The sequence below is a fragment of the Podarcis gaigeae genome (assembly GCF_964106915.1).
Source record: "Podarcis gaigeae genome assembly, chromosome: 11".
Taxonomy (NCBI): Eukaryota; Metazoa; Chordata; class Lepidosauria; order Squamata; family Lacertidae; genus Podarcis; species Podarcis gaigeae.
This window is the reverse complement of record NC_139687.1, coordinates 47,480,147-47,503,027: the sequence shown is the minus strand read 5'-3', so window position 1 is coordinate 47,503,027 and position 22,881 is coordinate 47,480,147. Positions and strand designations below refer to the sequence as shown.

Below are 22,881 nucleotides of genomic sequence, written 5' to 3'. Positions count from 1 at the left end.
CATCGGGTGGCATTTCATCAAGGGAGAGGAAAATCAAATGTTTTTTCTGCAAAATTCACATTGATCAGACTACATTCACTTTAGATGTCTGCAGGAAGCTTCATGAACTTCTGTTCAGCACTGTTTCATGACATAAAAGCCCCCAAAGAAAAAAATGATTCTTTACATGTGGCGACTGAACTGGCTGTGCTTCGCAAGAGGTTCCTCCTAACTTTGATGAATACACCCTTAAAGTACTTCTAGTGGACAGACCTGTCTATTGATTGAAAGTCAACATGAAAAGAACTGGAGCTGAGAATCTGACTCTTTGTTTTTATACTCTTTTCAACAACAGGTCAAATATTATATTTAGTACATCATTTTCAAGTCTTAGGAGAACAAAGGTAGCTTTCACAGTAAGTGATCAGTAAAATGGCAAGGAGTTGGAACAAAGGGTCTTTGCTATTTTCTAGGCTCATTGGCTAAACTAGTAGACAAATACCTTCAGAACGAAGGGTGGGTGTTTCAAAAGGACCATTGTGAATAGGCATTGCCACTCCAACTTGACCTTTTACTCCATTTCAACAATTTACAGCATCTGTGCACTTTTCTCTAGATACAAACCTATAGTTTTACATGAAACACTGTCAAGTCCATGATCACCAGAAGATGTAGGCCTTAAGAACACTGTATGACATTTAGAATAATTAAGCAAATTTTCTGGAAGAGCACTTAATGAGGGAAGAGCACCTTTCTTGCGAATCTGAAAGAGTGGAAAAAAGCAAAGGTTACAAGAGAACAATTTAGATAAGCAAGTGTTCCTGAAAAGACTGAGTTGTTATGTGTCCCAAGTTCTCATTTCTGGAACGTCTGGACATTGTTACATATCCCCAAAGAAGCATTTTCATCTAGGTTACATGGATGCTGACTAGGCCAGAGACATAAAGGATTACAAATCAACAGGTGGCTTTCTCTTTATGTTTGAAAATGGTCTTGTTTACTGGGTCTTGTTTACTGTAGCTTTTTCTTCCACAGAGTCCGAGTACACAGGTGAAACAGAGGCATGCAGAAAACTGGTCTGGATTGACCAACAGACTATGGACTTTGGGTTGTTTGGGGAGAAACCTGTCTGATTGATGGAGCACATCCAAAGCTATTCAAAATTATCTCAGAGCAAGAAGTTTCATGCAAGAACTAAACACATTATTAGGATGAAATACCACTATGTGAGTCAGGTGATATAAGATGAACTTGTTGAATTGGCACACTGTCAAACCAAAGAAATGAAAGCCGACATTCTCACCAAGCCCCTACTAGGAGAGTTTCAAGAACCTTCTCGTCAAGATGGGATTCTGGGTGGTTCATTAATTTACATGCAATTGTTATATTTGCCTGGGAAGGGATTTATGAGATAATCAGCCTCATATTACCAACTTGCTTACATTTAATTAATGAATGAAGGGGTAATGTATGAAGAGTATGCTGTCCTGCCTGGCCTAGTTAAGTCACTCCCCCATACCTTGGGAGGAAAAGTTATCAAGGTTTATTAAGCTTTTTGTCCCCCCATCACTCTACCATGTGAACTCTGACATGTAAATTGGTCTGGGCTGGTTGCTGCAAGCTCAGACTGCATGGTTTTCTACAAAACCATCTTTGTGTTTCTATGCAAATATTTTAGAAACATTCATCACTTTTGAATCTATATTTTGTCTTTTCTTAATGCTATATGGAAAAGCACATGAATCTGACCTTTGAATAATTTGTAAGTACAGTCATACCTTGGGTTGCATGTTTTTGGGTTACAGACTGTGCCGAACCCGGAAGTACCAGAACGGGTTACTTCTAGGTTTCGGCACTCGCGCATGCACAGAAGCGCTAAATCATGCTTTGCAGAAGTGCTGAACTGCATCACGCGAGTACGCAGACACAGTGCTGCGGGTTGTGAACATGCCTCCCGCACAGAACACGTTCGCAACCCGAGGTTCCACTGTAAGCCATTTTTTACTTACCAAACGTGTGGTCTCTTTCTAAGCTAAGGAAAGAGAGGAACTTTGGAAGCAACTTAGAAAGGGATATTTTAAAGGTCTAACAGTCTATAATTACATGCTTTACTTTGTTGCATATTTTATTTTTAAATCTTTGCTGGGGTTCTCACACCAAAGAGTTCTTGCCCCAAACCTGGATCTAGGCAACCAGGAATTCTCCTTTTTATTACATGTCCCCCCTTTCCAACCAAGATTCAAAGCCCCAAATATCTGAAAGACTTGCCTCCCTCCCTATAGACCCTCTTGAGTGCTGAGATTGGCAGAGGGGGCCCACTTGGTACTTTCTCTGCCCTCAGAGGCTTGAGGGCTGGCAGCCCGGGAGAGGGCATTTTCTGTGGTGGCCCCTAAGCTGTGGAACTCACTCCCCACAGAGGTGCATCTGGCACTTCATTATACTCCTTCCATCAAATGCTAAGTCTGCACCTCTTTACCCTGCCTATTGACACTTGAGCTGCATTTTATAGATCCCACCTTATACTTATTTCATAAAATTTATTCACCATGTAAAGTGGCTTACAAAAAAACAATAAAATCAATAAAAAATCACAACCATATTTAGCAGCCTACAAAAGTTAGTTATTATCAGTTATAAGAAAAGTTTAAAGCAATTTCATCAGTATACCTTTTGCATTATTTTCCGTGCCCGTTTCAGCTGCACAATATACCACTGAGCAGCAGGGAAAGAACAGTGTGCTGCCCGAAAAAGGAGAAGAATTCGCTGAACAACTCCAGATACCTTCTGCCGACAAACTCTCTCCATTCTTAATGCTAAATCGATGTGTTCTTCCTAAATATTGCAAAATTAAAAGGGGATAAAGGGTATGACAATGAACAATGAAAATGACAAGTACAATGCAGATTCTCCACTCAATTATCTCCACCCTAACCCCTTTTTTATATTTATGGCTGGAATTCTAAGAAAAGCTTAATGGACTCCCCCCAAACCCCTCCCCCAAAGCAGGATGGTTTCAAAATCCAAAAGCAAAAGAAACATCTAATTCAGGTCAAGTGTAGACAAAGTAGAAGAAGCAATCAAATGGCTTCCAAATATACTTACTTCACCAGGAAATGATGGTTGAGGACAATATAAGGGTGGTGCAGGAAGATATAAGCCATCAGGCACCAAACCACAAAACTTTCTGCTCAGGTCCTTGGCAGAGTCCACCAAAAGTTGAAATGTCTCTGACAGTATGTCTGTTCCTGCCATAACAGCTGCTTTCAGTATTTCCTCTATTGAACTAAAAATTACATTTACATCTTCCTCTTCAATAGGATCTAAAGACAGACAGCAGAGGAAGTAATAAAGCAAATGCATTAATAATGCTTCCAATCAATGCTGAATAGCACTGGGGGGAATAGTGCTCTATGGGACCCTAAAACATAACCACCAGGGGCTCAAAGAGCAGTTTGCTAATACTAATCTCTGGACATGAGTTTGCAAGTAGGATGAAAACCAAGGTGACACAATGCCCCAAATTTTCCAGCAGGATACTGTGGTTAATGGTATTAAAAGCTCAGGTAGAAGAGACAGTCACACTCCTCCTGTCTCATCTCTCTCCTGATGAAGGTAATTCCTCAGGGCAACCAATGATGATTCAGTCCAAAATCTGAGCCTGAACCCAGAATGAAATGGATCTATTCTAGACAATTTGCTTCCTCCAGAAACATCTGTAGATAGATGCTCTGCATGACCCTCTCCACCACCTTATTCCAAAATGGAGTGTTAGCATGTTGTTGACAGCTGCTGCATTCCATTGGGTCCAGTGCTGGATTTTCAATGAGTGGACAGAGTATTGCTTCTTTCAAGACTGTGGGCACCATGCCATCAATATATCGCTCAGGCCTACTGCTATCTTACAAAGTTCTATACGCATGCATGAGGCAATCTCTGAGTATGTGCATGGTACACTTGTTTGCACACAGATTTACCAAATTGCAACCTATTGAGGTGAAAAAACTTTACAAGTAGAGGCTACTTCATATAATTGTTTTGGCTAGGCTAGAGCCTTTCTTCCATACAGCTATGTGAGTCCCACATGAAGACTGGCATACTAGAGTCCAAACACAGATCTCCCATCTAAATGAGAATTGAATCATAGTTCATATAAAAAATGCAGAAGAGTGTAAAGGAATAACATGGACATGCAGAAACTCTGAACAGATAATTAAACAAATGGCATTCACATTAGCATGTCTGGTCTAGCATCTCTGGTCATTCCCTGATCATGGAAAAGGGTGGATAACTGCATGAAATCATACCATTTCCACAAATGTGTTAAAAAACAACTTCAAGAAAATGAACTCAGATGTATAAATTGCACACCTGTGAACTGTTTGCATTTGGGGTCTCCTTCATTTGATGTTTCACTGTTGATTGGCTTGCCCAAAAAAGATTGTAATTTTTCTTGAAAGATTTGTGTTGGAGTCAAGTGTAATGGCATGCAGAATTCTACTTTTTGTGACCTGAGAGTGAATCAAGAAAAAGAGATTAGCTTGTCTCTAACTGTTGCTCTCTGAATGACTTCTGTGCAGTTATATATGGGATCTATGGAAGTACAGTGACAATTCAAAAAGTATGACAGGCACAGAGAACATCTGTATTGTGTAATGATCTGAAGGGCTTTAGGACCAGTTCTTTCCCACTTGGTATTTTTGATACTTTCAAATGGTGGACACAGATACTTCATAATTGGTGACCAGAAGGCTAACGATTGCTTTGCTCAACTGATGTTACAATAAGGTTACCAGACATCCCCATTTCCTGGAGACAGTCCTCGGATTTACAAATGAGTCCCCATACAAAATCCATTGAAGTTGAGATGTGTCCCCGGATTCATTGGAAAAAATCTGGTAACCTTATGTTACAATTACTGCAGCTATCATGTTACAATTACTGCAGCTATCAGCTAGATCAGTGTTTCCCAACCTTGTGCCTCCAGCTGTTTTTGAACTACAACTCCCATCATCCCTGACTAGCAAGACCAGTGGCAAGGGATGATGGGAATTGTAGTCCAAAAACAGCTGGAGGCACAAGGTTGGGAAACACTGAGCTAGATGCACCCACCACCACTGGAATTATAGAATGGAAGACACCACTGTCATTATCAAGCTATGTTTATATGGCACTCCTGGGAACTATGCCTTTCAGTTAATAGATGTAAATTATCTGTCCTAATCATTCCACCACCCAATAATACTGCACTCCTTGCAGAGCCCTCCTTATCTCTATGTGAAAGAATCAGGTTGAGGGCAGGAGTCAAAGGAGCAAAGAGCATATCTTTTTCCAAACTACTATTGTCCAAATCACCAACACAAGACAATGTCATCTTTTTTCTTTTACAAAAAATAGGAATAATAAAAGATAGATATAAAGGCATTCAGTTAATTTTATTGTAAATAGTAGATTTTATATGTCCATAAGCAAAATAACACTGCAGCATGCAGTTCTGTAATTTATACCAACACAACTTACATTGGGAAGCCACTGCTACGTTGACAATACAGTTGATAAGCCACCCCAACTGAAACAGCCATTTTCCAGTCTCCAAGTTTATGTGCTAGCCACACAGCTTCCGGAATTAGTCCACCAACAAGCAACAAATCAAGAGCATATTCAACTGTCCAGACGCACGAGAGACCATGGTCCTTAACTGCATTGGTGACTATGGAGTGCTGTAGTGGGACAATACGAAGACACCTGTCTAAGATACAAAGGAGGTTTATTAGTTAGCTATGTTTGCTTTGTTGTTAACTGCTTCCTGTATGATTTCCAAATGAGTTCTACACATCTTTAAGTGGAAAATCCCCTGAGTTCCAATTGAATTACTCGCAAGTAAGTGTGAATTACAAGGGACGCAGGTGGCGCTGTGGGTTAAAGCCTCAGCGCCTAGGACTTGCCGATCGAAAGGTCGGCGGTTCGAATCCCTGCGGCGGGGTGCGCTCCCGCTGCTCGGTCCCAGCGCCTGCCAACCTAGCAGTTCGAAAGCACCTCCGGGTGCAAGTAGATAAATAGGGACCGCTTACCAGCGGGAAGGTAAACGGCGTTTCCGTGTGCGGCTCTGGCTCGCCAGAGCAGCCATGTCACGCTGGCCACGTGACCCGGAAGTGTCTCCGGACAGCGCTGGCCCCTGGCCTCTTGAGTGAGATGGGCGCACAACCCCAGAGTCTGTCAAGACTGGCCCGTACGGGCAGGGGTACCTTTACCTTTACTAAGTGTGAATTACAGTCTTCATAATGCAATGTATCATTCAGACCATGCTTTTTATGGGAATTACCATGACTCTTGATTTTTGCTGCTCTTCCCTTTCCCCACTTATTTTTAATTGTTTGTGCTAGAACAGAAATGTGAATGCACATCAAAAACTCATAATGAGAAATACATTCATAAAGGAAAGTCAATCTTCACTCAAAAAATTACACAAGATAAGAGAAGGAAGGATTATTACTCTAATGTGTGTGTGTGTGGAGGGGAGGTTAGAGATTTTTATAAAATGAGCCTGAGACAAGAGACTCTAAACTAATATAAAAATGGCAGATATGAAGTTTTGAGGAAAACTCTTCTTCCACTAACATCAATGGGGCTTTGAAATCCTAACTCTGTCTGGATGATAGTAAACCAGTACATGTGACAGCATTAACAGAATACCTTGTCTGATATGAAGCGAGGGTAAAACATCAACATTATGTGGAGGAAGCACATAAAGTGGTTCATTAGTGAAGTAAGCTGCCATGAATCGTGCCAGAGACTGAACCACTGCTAATATAGCTTCAGTATGAACATCTGTTATCATCTGCTCAGCACCTAAAAGAGTTTAAAGAGTCTTACATAAACAAAATATCTGCTATAGAAATAAAAAGATATAGCTGATAAATTCAAGCCTATCAACCCTCATTGCTACTTAAGGCAAAGGTACATTACATATTGTGCTGAAAGAATTATTTGGTCTTTCCAAAATAAAACCCTAGAAGCCTCTTTTGTACATCAACTTTGCCTTCCTGCATGATGACAACTCATACGTAAGCTTCACTCTATAGAATTCCTTTAGTAAGAATTTAATAACAATAAAACCTGATTAACTGTGCAATCCTACATTTATTTACTGAGGTACAAGTCCCACTAAGTCCAACAGGACTTACTTTCAAAAAAGTGCATATATGATTGCAACGTTACACTGTACTTGATTATACCAAACTATAGTGTTATTAAATCACAGCCAGATATTAAGCTTGAAGGACAATATCTCATTCAAACTAATGGGACTTTAAAATCTGATCTTTTAACCAGCTTGCTAACTATAAAAGACAGCTGTTTGTCACCATACTTCTACAATTCTGAGGGAAAGATATATTTAAAATAGATAAAGGATTCTTAAAGGGACTTTTAAAAATTAAGCAACTAACAGATGCTTAGTCAAGTCTTAAATATAAATTCTATAATCACTATAAAACAACAAAAATACCACTCTATTGCAATAATGTTACAGTTTTAAATAATGGGATAAAATGACAAATTATGTTACACATCATTCATTTAACTATACTAGGATATTCCACATTCACATACCTGACACATCATCCCTTTCAGATATTTGAGTTCGTTTTAGAAGCTCGCTCACTAGATGATCACACAGACCCTGAGCCTCATTTACATTGTAGTGATATAGATGGCAATATAATATAGCAAGATAATATCGAGTTTGAAGAAAAGGTATTCTCTTGCCTCCTGTATTAAAAAGCAAAATAATTATCCAGTTAAAAATATAAACCCTGGGGATGTAATGAAAAATAAACCCAACCTATATGAGTGTACTAAGCTCTCCTCACCCACCCACAGATGTACTATCACATACAGAAGGAACAAATAAGGTGAATAGGATTATACAGGACCAAAACCAACTCCATTGAATTTTTTTCATGGTTACTGTTAACAGTAATTCAAACAGGAATGGGTCCATATTGTTTGAATAATGCTCTTCAACTCCAGTACTTCAAAAGACACAAAGCAAAGAGAAGTTGAAAAGGTGAAGGTTCTCCAGTTACTGTGACAGAAGAAATGCAATGGTCAAACCTAACATTTGCTTTAATTTATTGCATTTATATCCCAGCCTTCCTCCAAGAAGCTCAGAATGATGTATGTGGGATCCCTCTCCAAACAACAACTCTGTAATGAATGCTAAGGTGATAAACATCACATATGAAGCTTTGTGGTTGAGTGGACATTTGAATATGAATCTTCCCAGTTCTACTCTTAACACTGTAAACTAGGGTTGCCATTTTTCAAAAAGCTAAAACTTAGATACAAATGTTTTTGACTCACTTGTCATCTTATACCAAGGTCTCTAGGCAATTTACAAGAAGCACAAAGAATTCTTTAGCAACAGATTACGTATACCTTGGTCCTGTATACCTGAAGGAGCGTCTCTACCCCCATCGTTCAGCCCGGACACTGAGATCCAGCGCCGAGGGCCTTCTGGTGGTTCCCTCATTGAGAGAAGTGAGGTTACAGGGAACCAGACAGAGGGCCTTCTCGGTAGTGGCGTCCACCCTGTGGAACACTCTCCCTTCAGATGTAAAGGAAATAAGCAGCTATCCTATCTTTAAAAGACATCTGAAGGCAGCCCTGTTCAGGGAAGTTTTTAATATTTAATGCTGTACTGTTTTTAACACTTGATTGGGAGCCGCCCAGAGTGGCTGGGGAAACTCAGCCAGATGGGCGGGGTATAAATAATAAATTGTTGTTGTTGTTGTTGTTATACAAATATAAAAGTACCAACAATCAACTAGACTAAAAGCGATCAAACCTAAAAGCAAAAATCCATCTTTCCCAAACATTTAAGCATGATTAATATAAGAATCAACAAACTAAAAACTCCAGCAGTAGGAATATATTACTAACTGAAGGCTGGAGAGAACAGAAAGGTCTTCACTTGACCCCAAAGGGATGTTAATGTGCATGAAAGGCAAACCTCTTTGGGAATAGTGTTCTCTAAGCAGAGGGCTTGGCAGAGGAGTTGCCACTCAATAGACTTATGAAAAAGGCAGGTCTCTAAAAACGACCGTTTTAGGTTTTAAAATGTATAGAAATTTTCTTCCATACGTTTATGCCAATGTATAGAAGAAAATAAATGTCCACTGCACAATTTATTACGCTTTCTCTAGAACACTTTTTCAATGAGAATAAGCTTAGAGTTTCTTATTACCTTACCTTTTCCTTTTATTTCTTGAAGAGCTCTCTCCCATGCCTCCACTGATTCTTTATAAGACCCTATTAGAAATTGCTCCTCACCTAAATAAATTTCAGCCAATAGTCAATACATTTCTTAACATACAGTAAAAGAGTAAGGCTGTCGTCACACAGCTGTTCGCTTGACTGCTGAGGGACGCTGCTGCTAACTAATGTGATGTCACACTACTGAGAGCCAGTTTGGTGTAGTGGTTAAGAGCGGTAGTCTTGTAATCTGGAGAACCGGGTTCGACTCTCCGCTCCTTCACATGCAGCTGCTGGGTGACCTTGGGCCAGTCACACTTCTTTGAAGTCTCTCAGCCCCACTCACCTCACAGAGTGTTTGTTGTGGGGGAGGAAGGGAAAGGAGAATGTTAGCCGCTTTGAGACTCCTTAAAGGGAGTGAAAGGCGGGATATAAATCAAGGTGGAAGAGAGACAGAATCAAACAGACAAGCAATCCAGGGAGGAATATTCAGGATAGTCTAGGGCAGCTCCCATGCAACTATCCTACTCTGCTGCGGTCCACCTCACAGTGATGACAGCATTTCAGCCTCCGCACTGGAGGGTGTGGATGAAAGAGAAGAGAGAAATGGATGTAGCATGAAGGCCCCAGTGAGCTGCAGAGGAACTCTTCCAAGGGAGCTGGAGGGGAGGGGAGAGTGGTCTGCAGAGCTCTAAAGGGAGTAGGTGGGTTTGGCAAGATCCAAGAGGGTGTAGGATTTGGTGAGGGGTAGGCAGAGTTGGCAAGGGAGTTGGATGAATAAAAAAGCATCATAAAACTGCCACAATGTTCAATGCTACCTTCAGCTGCAGACTGTAAAACATATTACAAGCACAGGATATTTTTGGAGAAAGGAAACAAATTTTAAATTGTCAGGTTTCTAGATCAGAAATTTTGTTATTTATTAATTTGAAATGTTTCTAATTAATTAGGTTTATTAGTTAATTAGAAATGTTTGGGACAATGTCCCTACCAAGCAGTTTCTAGCAACAGGTAAAATAATTACAATAAAATGTGTAAACTACAAATAAAAGCTAAAGAAAAAGTAAAATACAATCTTTATTAAGATTCATCTTATTTACCCTTATTGAAATAAGAACTGCCTCCAGAAATCAATTCAGGGATTACACAACCTCCCCAGGATTAGTTCACTAAAACATGTCATAGCGGTGTGTCATTTGCATAATAGCAACAGCTTGGCACAAACACCAGGTGACCCTTCCAAGCAGTTTTATGCAGATGTTAAAATGTATAAGGAGCAAGATTAAAAAAATACCCTGCAGCTAAGGGACAGAGAAGTCTTCCAGCACCACCTTCTGGACATGCTCCCCCAGAATGGATCAGAGCACTGTAACATCCTTGCCCCAACTCTTACTCTGGCAAAGCAACTCAGAAGCATACAATGGTCAATGGATTGAAAATCATTGGTTCCAGGAGAACCAAAAGGGACACACTAGGGTGATGGAGGCAGCTGCAAACTGAGCTGAAACAGAATGAAGAATTCAGTATCATGCCACACTCTCTAGACTTGAAATGCCACCACCTTTTCAAGTACCTTGCTAAGAAACTTGATACTGGACAATAACTGTTAATGTCAGTAAAATCTAAATTGATTTATTTAAGATAAGTAAAATTATCGTGTCTTCAAAGCAGCATGGACATCTTTACCCAACCAGGATAAACCATCTGAAGGTTCAAAATGGAAGGTCACTTCCGTTATGTATCACAACAATGTAATGCTTCCCAGCTATTGGCTAAGCAAACTCTAAATGCTAATTTAATTGACATACTGAAACATATGTGCAATTACAAAATAAAATATGGAGCTGACTTTTTGTCCCACTCATTATTATTGCAGAAGAATAGTATCAAAATTGAAGCTCAGGAAATAGTCCAGTTACAAAAATCAACTGATCACAGTGTTCTGCATGATACTAACCAATCACAGAGTTGAGTTTCAGTATTCGTTCTAATCTTTCTCCCGAAGACTGTAAAATTGCCTGTGTATGACTTGCCAGTGCTTCAACGGTTGGTCCTTCATATGTAATTTGTATTTCAGCTACTGACTTGCTTGACTTATGCGCTTTTCTCCTTAACTGTGTCCAGTACCAAAGAACATGCTTATATAACAGTTGCCACATTACAATTACCCTGAAGTTGAAAAAGAATCAAATATTTACAGCAAAAGTCAGATCAGAGAAAATTAGTGATGCTAATATGCTAGGAAATAATGCCTTAAAACTTCAGATTATGTTTTAATTCACTTATCAGTGAATTAAGCTAGTAAATCAGTGAATTAAGCCTATCAGATACTTCAGTGCATTATCACAATTATCACTACTTTTATTTACCTTCTGTTGAATTTATTATTACTAGTTGTGGTGAAAAAATTAACTCCCAAGATTTCCCTGCTAAATATACTGTACATAAATTTACTATGATCAAGATAGATAAAAGTTACAAAGCAACTTATTAACTCAATAACACTAAACTTCTATAGAATGTGGATTTCTGAGGTGTTAATGTTTATGTAAAGGACACACAAAAAGTCTACTTAAACATTAATTACATTGTATCTGCAACATTTTTCCTTAACCATAAAGTAATCTCTTGTAAGGTTGGATACCACTGACAACTGTAGCCTATTTAACTAAAAGCCAGATAAGGAAGCTATTATCCAAGTAATAATTAATAATGGAATATGTATGGTGGGTGCAACTTTTTGAATTTTCGCTTTGACCATTTAGGCCTAAGTAAGATCTTTTAAAATCCTATGAAAAAACTCCTCTCCCATCCCTTAGAAATCCAGCAAAGTCTAATATCACACAATGTCACAAAAAAGCTTTAGAACTATCCCTCTTAGAATGGCAGTCAATGACTAGCACTTGTGTGCGATATCTTTTAATTTGATTGGGTGTTTTATTTTAATTGCAATAGCTACCCAAGACCCTGGAAAGGAGTAGGAAATAAACTGAATAAACAAAGGAAATAATATATTTTGCAACTCCCATTTTATGCAACACAGCACAATGGTTGGGATCCAAAGAACCATGGAACTAATTCTGAGCCCAATAAAGGATGAACATAGATTATTTTGAGCAGCAGCTTTGAATGAGATGTGGGGAGAGTTATAACACAGCATGAAGACCAATTGTTAAAAAAAAAAATGTTATATTTGATTGCTACATGTAAACCACACCTAAAATACCTTACCTTTAAAAAAAAAATCTGGCCATTGCAGTCTTCTTATTTTGTTCAGAATTCAAGTAAGCCAATAATGTCTATTTCTTTCATTCAAGACAAATTTTTAAAAATATATAAATACAATTACAAATTATAAAAATAAGTTTTTAAACAGATAATAAATACCTCTTTTCTGAATTACTGGACAGGTTTACAGCTGGAGGAGAGAGCTTCAGTATGTAATTCAATGCACAGAAATGTTGGTGGCTGCTCCAATCTATAGCTTGAAACACAGACACAATTATGGAATCAAACTCCACCTGATTATTAACATCCGGGGCTGCTGGAAGTATCTCATACTGAGGTGCGTTCTTGCCATTTAAAAAATGAGTAACCATCTTCAGCAGAGAGAAGCCTCCCAAAAGATTATTGGAGAACAGTTGGTTTTGTTGTTCCACAAGCATCAGTTTTAGGGTTTGCAATGTGAGCGTCATCAAATGTCCCAGAATTTGTCTATGCTTACCATCCCAACTTAGAAGAGACAAAAATTGCTGGAAACATTTTAACACTGATTGTATCCAGGTACAATTCCGGACAGGGTGATCTAAATGTGCAACATTAAGTTTTGCATACTGGAGAATGTTAAAAAAGTATATAATGCAACGTATGGTACAATTTAACAAAGTGTCTCTTTCTTGCATGTTTCTTGAAATCCCTACTCTCCAAACTGCAATTAGATTTTTTTGGATATGGTTCAGTTCCAAAGCTGTGTCATCTTCTTCTCCTGTTGCATCCATTGCGTGAATGGTGTCAAACATGGATGCAAATTCCAACTGGCCTTCATCAGTTACAAAAGTATCTCCTTTTTGGCTTCCCAAAATAAAGGAATGACTCTGAAACAACTTGTCACAATCTGATTCTTCTTCATAATCCTAAATTGAAGATAACATTACTCATTATCTGATACATGTGAATTTTATCACACATTTATATAAAGAAGAACCCCACATAATTGTTCTGGGAACTGTTTCACAGGTACTAGTTGTGCAATAAATATGTGGAGCTGTGTCACTCAATGTAAAACTTAACGTATAATCCAGGCTATTGTTATGGTGCCTTCTGACATGTATTGTATAGAGATGGATGAGGATCCATAGATTTTTCCCAATGCAAACTAAACCTTAACAGCTAGGCTGCAGATACATGTCAAACCAAACTCAAAACATCTGCAATCATTTCACCAGAACAAAGCAATCCCAGTGTCTGGGGCACATACAGTTCCACATTACAGACTTTGCCATGGAATGGGGAACTGTTTGCACCCTAGCCATTAGTATTTGCTTTGTGAACATATAAGGGATTCATGGTTGCATCTCACAGTAGTTCTACTTAGAGTAGACCAATTAAAATGGACATGACAGATCTATTAATTTCAATGGGTCTAATCCTGAGCATAATTCAGATGGCTACAATAGCTATTATTCCATAATACCCATCAATTAACAAGATAAATCAATTATATGAGATGGAGGCTGATAACTCAAAATGAGGTGAAGGGTAGGTTTCTTGCCTTGTTGGTGATCTGAAGTATATAATGGTTTGACATGCATTCAAGAAAATAAAGGGCATATTTGTACTTAGAACAAAAGTGAAATTGCCATCACAAGCCAAGCTAGGAGTCCCAAGTCATAAATTGGCTTATAAGCACATATATGGAGGTAGTGAGAACCTTCTTTTATTATTATAGGTATCATATCAGGATTATTATTTTTTTAAAAAATATGTCTTCCATGCAACAGAGCTGACATCTATGCAGATCAGAAGAACAAATATATGTGTTATATACTATTATTCTAATTCATGTTGCACTATATCAAGAAACTAGCATCAAAGGAAACTTGAATACCTGCAAGTGTGTTACTTCTCCATTTAGCTCTACTGTTTCCTCCTCTTCTTGCAGAAATTTTGGAATGGTAGAGAAAGCAGAGCTCTGACTTTGATTGTGTTGTAATAGATTAGCTTTTAAGGAGGACAGTGATTGCAATGGCAGCCTTTTCTCCTTGGACTGTGGGAAACAATGTGTTAGTTTTATTATCCTATTTTTATATTCTGAACATCTGAAAGATATTGATGAATGTGATGCTGAAGCTGACAGTGCAGATGGATCACAAAAAATTTGTCAAGATGAAACTTTTAAAAGAACATGATTAAGATGGACTTGCTGGGCAGTAAAAACAGCCTAATCTATATTTAATATCTAATATGTTTACAAATACAGACTGCAATTTTATACACTTATAATTGGTAATTTTGTCTTATTTCTCAGTACATACACAGAGAATGATTTGACAGGATCAGGAAAGAGGAACTTGTTGGAAACATCTTAGCAAAATATCAATAAATGTATACAAGACAACCAGCAGATAAGCATACAAAAACAGAAACCGTTAAAGACTTCAGATTATTATTGAGATTGGGGGGGGGGGGGGCGGCATTGATTTGCTTGGATGTCATTACTGAAAAACCCTTCTCTCTTGCTCTTACCAAGCTTGCTTCTGGTGTTATTTTGAGAAGGGCATTGGACAATGATCTTGGCAGATATGCTGGCTAGTGTGAACATTGTGGGTGCTTTATTTCACATCACACAATTGAAGAGATTCAAACACGTCATTCTGAACAGAAACCTAAAATTAACTTTCCTTCTCAACACTGAGTAGGCTAAAGCAATGTAAGTATTTAATCATGGAATAAGTGAATTATCCTAATGTGACCAATTAATAATGTCTAGAACCAATTCCAGGTGAATAACTGAATTATCCTAATGTGACCAATTAATAATGGGTAGAACCAATTCCAGGCAAGCATCTGAGAACTATACTATTAAACCTATGTTGCAGTAGAAAACCAAATGAAACAATACCTTAGATTTAATCAAGCTGTGGTGCAGTTTTTCAAGCCTCTGGGCTGAATCAAGCAGCAAAGACCTCATATATTCCGAGGGTGAGAAACCATCATAAAATTTAAGAACGGTGATTATATACCCATCAGAGGCAATGAAGAAGGGTAAACTTGGATGTGATGCTACAGAAAATCTCTGCCTCATTAGATCCCCTTCAGAGGCTGATGAATCATTAGAATGATTCAGATCTTGCATCAAAGAGTTCTGTGATCTAACAGATAAAATACTAAATTATCAGAAAAGTAAAGTAAAAGCACTTCTGTAACACAAAAGACCCTGATGTTGGGAAAGATTGAGGACACAAGGAGAAGGGGACAGAGGATGAGATGGTTGGACAGTGTTCTTGAAGCTACCAACATGAGTCTGACCAAACTGCGGGAGGCAGTGGAAGACAGGAGTGCCTGGTCCATGGGGTCACAAAGAGTCGGACATGACTAAACAATGTAACACAAAATCCAACTCAGATTAATATCTTCTCCTACACTAGCACAGCAGTTGCCAATCTGCTGCCCTTGAAATGTTTTGGGCTACAACCCTCATCAACTCCACTCAGTACAGTCATGCTTAAAAATACATAATTGATCCTAATAGTGGCTTAAGTAATTTGTACTTACATGATGAAAATGTCATTTGTTCAGCAGGAAAAGCCATTATAAGAAATAGGAGAGAACTATGAATGAGAAACAAGATATTGAGAAGAAAGACACAGAAAAAGCAAAAGAATTATTTGAAAGGTGAAACATTTAAAAGAGAAGAAATGAACAAAAGAAAGAAAGATATGAGCAAATGAATTTAATAAACCACATTATGACTGTCTCACCTGTATGTTATTAGTGGATGTAGAGGAATAAATTCTGCTGGTCCAAATTCTACAGAGCAACCATATGTTACTAAAGTAAGCAATTCACCCAAACAAGTCATTAAGATCAGTGACCCACGTTTTAACATACAAGCCAAAAAAAGGCTATCATGAGTCCAGCTCATGTCAGAAATCCAATAGGATCTAAAACAAAAGAACAAATATCACCTTCAGACATCAGTATCCAGCTATCCAAATATGATTCTGATAATTCTGAAAAATACTATACTAACCTTATAAACTTTGACTGAATTTTGTGTTTCTTACTACCACAACCTTTAAGGCTACCAGAAACTGCAATGAAATTTGCTGTGCTCATAAACAAAATCTGAGTTGCCTGAATTAAAAAAAAAAATGACAAAAGAAAGAATGGTTAAACTGCATGCAAACCAAGCAACATAAAATATAATGATTAATTAACACTTCACAGCACATATATAGCTTTCATTAGAAACTTACTGGAATAATCTAACATATATAGCACATATAACTTCAATTGCTGAATGTGCTGATCTGAAGCACTGATGTACGGTAAATAACACAATACAAAAGTACTGCATACTCCTTCTCTAATTCCTTGTTTTTATTACTAGCCCCTTGCTGAAGTATGAAGGTAACCCAGAAGACTGATTTGCAGCATCACACTTATTATACTTTACAATATTAACAAGATCACTTCTGCATTATACTACTAATATTTGTACCTGTAAATCCTTCTGGTTGACACCTATTGCTAGAACAAGCCCATCATTTGAAAATGCAGTAAGCAAAGCACCTCTTGATTTTATTGGCTTACAATGGGGAGCCAAACTAGACAAAGAACATGTCCGCTGTGTCCAGTGTATCAGAAATGGAAAAGAGCTACATAAAACAAAAATATATATAGATAAGAACTTAAAAGGAAACATTATTTCTGGATGTCTGTAAGTTAAGTGGTTGGTTTCCCTGTAACACTAAAGCATAGATACATGACCTTGAACAGGCTTGAACAAAGCCTCTGTCCTCCTGTCTGGCCAGGAGAAGTTTGGTAGAGTTTAGTTTAGCAGTATGCACCAACCACATGACTCAGCGCAAATCCTGATTCAGTGCTTTGGAAAACAGCACAGTTTAGCATGGACAGTTTCTCTCGAGTACAAATCCCAGTTTAGAAAAACAAAAGAATCTTGTATCCCTGTTCCGTATAATGGGGAAATTTTAAAAACATCAACAACCTTTTTATACTGTACATTCAATCCCTGCACATATAAAAACACCTTAATTAATGCAGAATTATTTTTCTTGATTAAACTATCTACATGTTATTCAAATGATGTGGCAGCAAACATTGAAGTTTTAAAACCAAGTCTTAAAAACCTATATTAAAATTGAATTAATGATTTAATCTTACCAAGCAATCTTTAAACCGTTCTCTTGCCATTTAATTTCCAAAAGTGTCAGCATTAAATGCTCCTGAGAATAAAATGCAAAACAACACAAGCAGCAGTCCCCCAGCATCTGCAAATGAATCAAAATAATGCTTAATAACTCTACTTGGATTTCTTAAATGACTCATATACAAGCCATATTTTAAGGTCAAATCAGCTGAAAGCAATTAACATTTCACCACATGGTTTGTATAATTCGCATGGAGCAAGAGAATATATAAAACATAAGCTTTCACATCTTACACCTTGATGATTTAAGCAAAAATTACATTGAGATTTTGTGTTCATGCAGTATTATAGTGAGGTCTATTTTTTGTTGTCTAGGCATAAATAGGATAGGGTATATTTACTATTGCCCTGTGCACAAATCATGAGGACACTTCTACTGCAGGCATATATGGTGAGGATCAAGATACCAGACACTGATTTGTCATAGACCATCCTTGTCCCACAGAAGCCTCAAAATTAAAAGCAAATGTTCACTTAAGGTGTTGTTGTTGTTTAGTCGTTTAATCGTGTCCGACTCTTCGTGACGCCATGGACCAGAGCATGCCAGGCACTTCTGTCTTCCACTGCCTCCCGCAGTTTACTTAAGGTAAACTTAAGGTAGCTAGTAACAAATGCACAGTGCCTTTTGGGATTGTGCACCACCAACTCAAGATGCCTTGTTAAGGACTCAATCCAACCCAGGCCATGTGAAAATCTCACCTAAATCACCCTTATTTGCCTCATAATTCAGAAAGTACATAGAGCTGGTGAACTTCTACTTTCCACTACTTTTCCATAACAGAAAGGTCACTATGCATTTTACATACACAGCTTATTGAATCTATATAAATTAGACCGATTTTACTGTTTACCTCATTTTGGATGAAGTCAACACTCACTGACGTTTCTTTCTCTTCAACAGATGGTAATACAACTGACGTGTCAGGAATAATTTGTGACCACTGTCCCATTACACAACCTTTAGATGGTGTACTTTTACATTCCTCACTTTCCCATAGAAAGATACTGGCAGTTGGCGTAGTGAGAAGAACCTTATTTCCATCACCAGAAACATATAGGTATAATCTCATTGAACAGTCTAGAAAATAATGTTGTGTTAATGCAGCATCTCATTCTTTACATGATCTATCCAAAAAACATTGACAGTTTTAATAGTTTTTGACATTAGCTACTGTGCTATCTTTTTATTGTATAAAAGTCAATGAACACAATACAAAGATTAAACCTAGGATATCATGTTTAGTACTTATAATAGCACAGAACAAAGAAAGCCTAGCATATTTCACTAAGAATCAGTATAATATTTTTATTGCCCTCAACATGATTATGATTTCCTTCTAAAACAGGGGTATGGAACCTCTCAACCATGGGTCAATCTTGGCCTGCCAAAGGGTCCAAATAAGGCCCATTATGCCATTTCCCGCCAAACACACCCATCAGACCACTGGCTGATGTCAGCTGATATGTGGGGTTCAATCCTGCTACGTGCTGTGTCCTCAGCACATTCCCTGGTATGAATGCCCTGGTGGGTGGAACTGCCCAACTATCAGTCACGTGACATTATGACAGCTGATCATTGATAGGTGGGTGGCCATGCCCACTAACCAAAGTTGGCCCATGAGCGACAGGGGTGATAAAGATCTGGCCCACTGGGCCAAAAAGCTTCTCTATTCCTGCTCTATAAAAAATACATTATATATGCTAAGATTTAGCTTAACAAGTCATTTCTCTTTGAAATATAAACACTATTAAATAACTCAGAAAGTCATGAATAAAAGCAACATTTTAATTTTTAGTTGTTAAATGATAAGCAAAATTGTAATGTTTGATAAAACCTTTTTTTTTTAACAAAATAAACGGGGGAAAGGAAAATGTTAATCAAAATATTGAATATTCCTACCTTGTGCTGCTAAAACCACCTTTTTACATTCTTCAGCTGCCGAGACAGTTTTTATAGTGTCTTGGTCTTTGTTCCAAAGAAAGAGTTCTCCTGTTTTAAGTATTCCTGCCAACCAAGCTCCTGTTTAATTAAGGAGAATTTTGTTGTTCAAAGTGCAACATTTTAGACAAATAGTACTATTTCATGCATATTTACTCAGATGGGAGTAAACTAGGTTCAGTCAGCTTACTCCCAGGGAAACATGCATAAGACTACACTATTTTCCCCCCTATGGTCCCAAGTCGTTACATAGTTTTAAATCAGAACTATATTGAGGGTAAGGTGGTAGCAGTGGAAACCCTTTACTAGTTTATTTATTTAAGATACTTAGATACTGCCCTCACAAAGTAGAGAGCCAGTACATTTTTAATTGTCAGAAACACAATTCATTTAAATAAATTCAAAAAATAAAATCATGCAACAACTTATTAGTGCTAATACTTAACCATTTCTTGAAGTTGTTAAGACAACAACATTCTTCAGCAAGGGATGTAACTGGGGGATCTTCTTTGTCCTCCCCGAAAGCAGATTAATTTCATTTATACTTTTGTCATCTAAAAGAAAAACAGCCTCCTTTTCCTATTATAAAGAAAGAAAGCCTTTTATTCAGGTACCTACTTCCACATTTTTCCTGAAAACTAATACCTGAATAAGCACAACTACTGTATACAGTGGTACCTTGGGTTACGAACTTAATTCGTTCTGGAGGTCCGTTCTTAACCCGAAACCATTCTTAACCTCAGGCATGCTTTCGCTAATGGGGCCTCCCACTGTTGCTGCGCCACCACCGCACAATTTACATTCTTATCCTGGGGCAAAGTTTATAACCCGAGGTACTACTTCCGGGTTAGCGGAGCTTGTAACCCAAAGTGTTTGTAACCTGAGGTACTACTGTAATGCTAGAATTACAGAAACAGAAGCACAAAATTGTAAAAAAAAACCACACCATGCTTGCATTCCAATGCCTTATGTATACAGAACTTTCGCTCACGCTTACAAAAAGACAGTTCCCCACTGCTAAAAGGGTCTTTTGCATATCACAGAAAAGATGTAACATAGAAGGTCCTACATAGGAGGACTAAGAGAACACTGCAACTGCTTCCCCGAGTGGCTGAGGCTTGTTTGACAACAAAGAGAAACCATGTCATTAGTGTAATCAGCCCAGACCTCTACCAATAGAGATTCAGCAATCACCTTCTGCGACAATTTTTGAACACCTACTGAAAACTCTTCTATTCCACCAGGCCTATGCAGGCAATTAAGAATTCATCCTTCCACAATGTTTATTGATAGTTTTTAACTTTTTAGCTTTTAAATTGTTTTTAACTTTTTACACTTTTATTGTATGGTTTTTATCTTTTTAATGTTGTAAACTGCATTGATGTCTTTTTATAATTTAGCTGTATACTTTTTTTGTATAAATAGATGAATAAAAGAATGGACAGTGTCTTTTAACATATGGAAACAAATCATATGAAAACTAAGATTAACAGAATTCCTACACATTTTTTTATTTATTTCATATGTAAAGAATTTAAATCCTGTGAAACGAAGTGGCAGTTGCAGACATGACCATAATATGCCCCTGTATTTCCTAACAAATCTGTATTTTTATTACTGGTCTAAAGGATGAGTTCTTTGCAATATAACCAAACACAGAACACAATTTAATCAAGCACTTTTAAGTACTATTTACTTCAGCCAGGAGGCTGAATTCTAGAGGTGTTGTGCCCCTACTGTATCATACAAAAATAGCAGATGATTGATTACCTGTCCCAGCCAAGTGATTTGAGGCCATGGCTTCCTTTGCTTGATACATGTAGAAGTTAGAACTTCCAGTTTAATTTCCATGATTATTAAAAGGTAGTGTAGCCATTAAACTTTTCAAAAAGGGAATGTCGTTTTACATGACTGTAAAAAAAAAAAGAAGCACATAACTATAGAGACATTCAAATTTATAGAACAACTTCTATCACATTAATGTACACCATTGTAAAAAGAATGTAAGAGAAACTGTTGGATCAGACCAAAGGCCTATGTAGTGTAGCATCTTGTCTCACATAGAGCATCTTGTCTCCTGCTGTTGTTCTCCAATGACTGCATACTGCCTCTAATCCTGGAAGCAGCATATGGTCATAATGACTAATAACCGTTATCCACCATCAATTAGTCTAATCCTTAAAGCAAAATTGGTGGCAGTCACTACATCTTATGATAGTGAAGGGTGAAATTTAACTATGAGTTGCCGCATTTCACACCCTGGGGTTCGAGCACTGAGAAAAGGATACTTGATACACCGTTATCATGTCCCACCCTTGCTCATCTCCTCCCCCCTAACTTTCCCTCATAAGAAAATTGCTCTAGCCCTGATTATTTTGATGTTATTTTCGGGGACAGAGGCATTTGCTGTTATCAAGCGCAGTCTGTCTACTTTCACGTAGGGGGTTGGGGAGTGTGGGCAAAAACAAAACAAAGAGCGGTTAAGAGGGACCACAAAACCCATAACTGGATCGGGGAGCAGGATAAGCATCTGTTCCCTACACAGGTGAGGTTGGTACTTCTGTCAGCAATGAACCTTTCCCAGCTCCACAATATCCCTTCTGAGAGACAGCAACAGATTTATTATACACTGTATTCCAAGTGCTATCAGCATTATCAATATTTATTAAATTTATATGCCGCCCTTCACCTGAGGATCCCAGGGTGGTTTCCAGCATCCAGACACAGAAATACATAACAATAAAGCAATCATTCACCAGGTCACAGATTGTTTAGTTAGAATAACTAAGAGATTTTATACAATATACAAAGCTGCCGACCAGCTTTGTCTGCCTACCCCCTCTCTCCATACATCTGCAGATAGATAAATACAGTAGATAGACAGACAGACAGATGAAGCTGCCGACCAGCTTTGCCTGCCCCCCCCCCCCCATATAAAGGAAGCTTTGCCTGCCTCCCCCACTCAACCTTGGGCATGTAGGTTCAGTCCACCCCCGGCTGGAGAAGGGATAAGCGCATTTTTGTGGGAAATAGAGAGGTCGAGTAGGGTCGGGGGGGGGGGGAGAGAGCTCTTCCCTAGCCGCCTCCTTTTCCTCATAGCGGGCGCCGCCTTCGCGGACCCACCGTGCGCGTCGTCGTCTCGTCACCGCCTCCCTCTCCCCCTCAGCACCAACGGTTATCTTGCCTCGCGGCTCCCAACTGCCTCCCGAGCGTCCAACCGCTGGGGTGGGGGAGGAGCTGAGCGACCGAATGCGCATGC

The 22,881-nt window shown here is 38.4% G+C and overlaps 1 protein-coding gene across 3 annotated transcripts in view; it reads right to left on the bottom strand.

Annotated features, from left to right (window-relative positions):
• The window catches only part of CPLANE1 (ciliogenesis and planar polarity effector complex subunit 1), a 51,888-nt gene extending 29,049 nt beyond the window's left edge, over positions 1–22,839 (bottom strand). For 2 of the 3 annotated variants that reach the window (XM_083703366.1, XM_083703368.1), the window contains exons 1-21: positions 22,703–22,839; positions 21,393–21,533; positions 20,069–20,201; positions 19,584–19,703; positions 18,535–18,761; positions 17,638–17,744; positions 16,955–17,111; positions 16,484–16,587; positions 16,212–16,394; positions 15,353–15,602; positions 14,339–14,497; positions 12,619–13,364; positions 11,189–11,400; positions 9,229–9,309; positions 7,588–7,746; positions 6,670–6,825; positions 5,497–5,725; positions 4,348–4,487; positions 3,082–3,299; positions 2,647–2,811; positions 604–742 (exon numbers count right to left, since the gene is read on the bottom strand). In XM_083703366.1, coding sequence (XP_083559492.1) covers positions 604–742; positions 2,647–2,811; positions 3,082–3,299; positions 4,348–4,487; positions 5,497–5,725; positions 6,670–6,825; positions 7,588–7,746; positions 9,229–9,309; positions 11,189–11,400; positions 12,619–13,364; positions 14,339–14,497; positions 15,353–15,602; positions 16,212–16,394; positions 16,484–16,587; positions 16,955–17,111; positions 17,638–17,744; positions 18,535–18,761; positions 19,584–19,703; positions 20,069–20,201; positions 21,393–21,473 — 3,766 coding nt within the window. In that variant the 5' untranslated portion in view covers positions 21,474–21,533; positions 22,703–22,839. Of the gene's footprint in view, positions 1–603; positions 743–2,646; positions 2,812–3,081; positions 3,300–4,347; positions 4,488–5,496; positions 5,726–6,669; positions 6,826–7,587; positions 7,747–9,228; positions 9,310–11,188; positions 11,401–12,618; positions 13,365–14,338; positions 14,498–15,352; positions 15,603–16,211; positions 16,395–16,483; positions 16,588–16,954; positions 17,112–17,637; positions 17,745–18,534; positions 18,762–19,583; positions 19,704–20,068; positions 20,202–21,392; positions 21,534–22,589 lie in introns of all 3 variants that reach the window. The other variant, XM_083703367.1, reaches the window with a different exon arrangement.
• Positions 22,840–22,881: the final 42 nt, after the last annotated feature.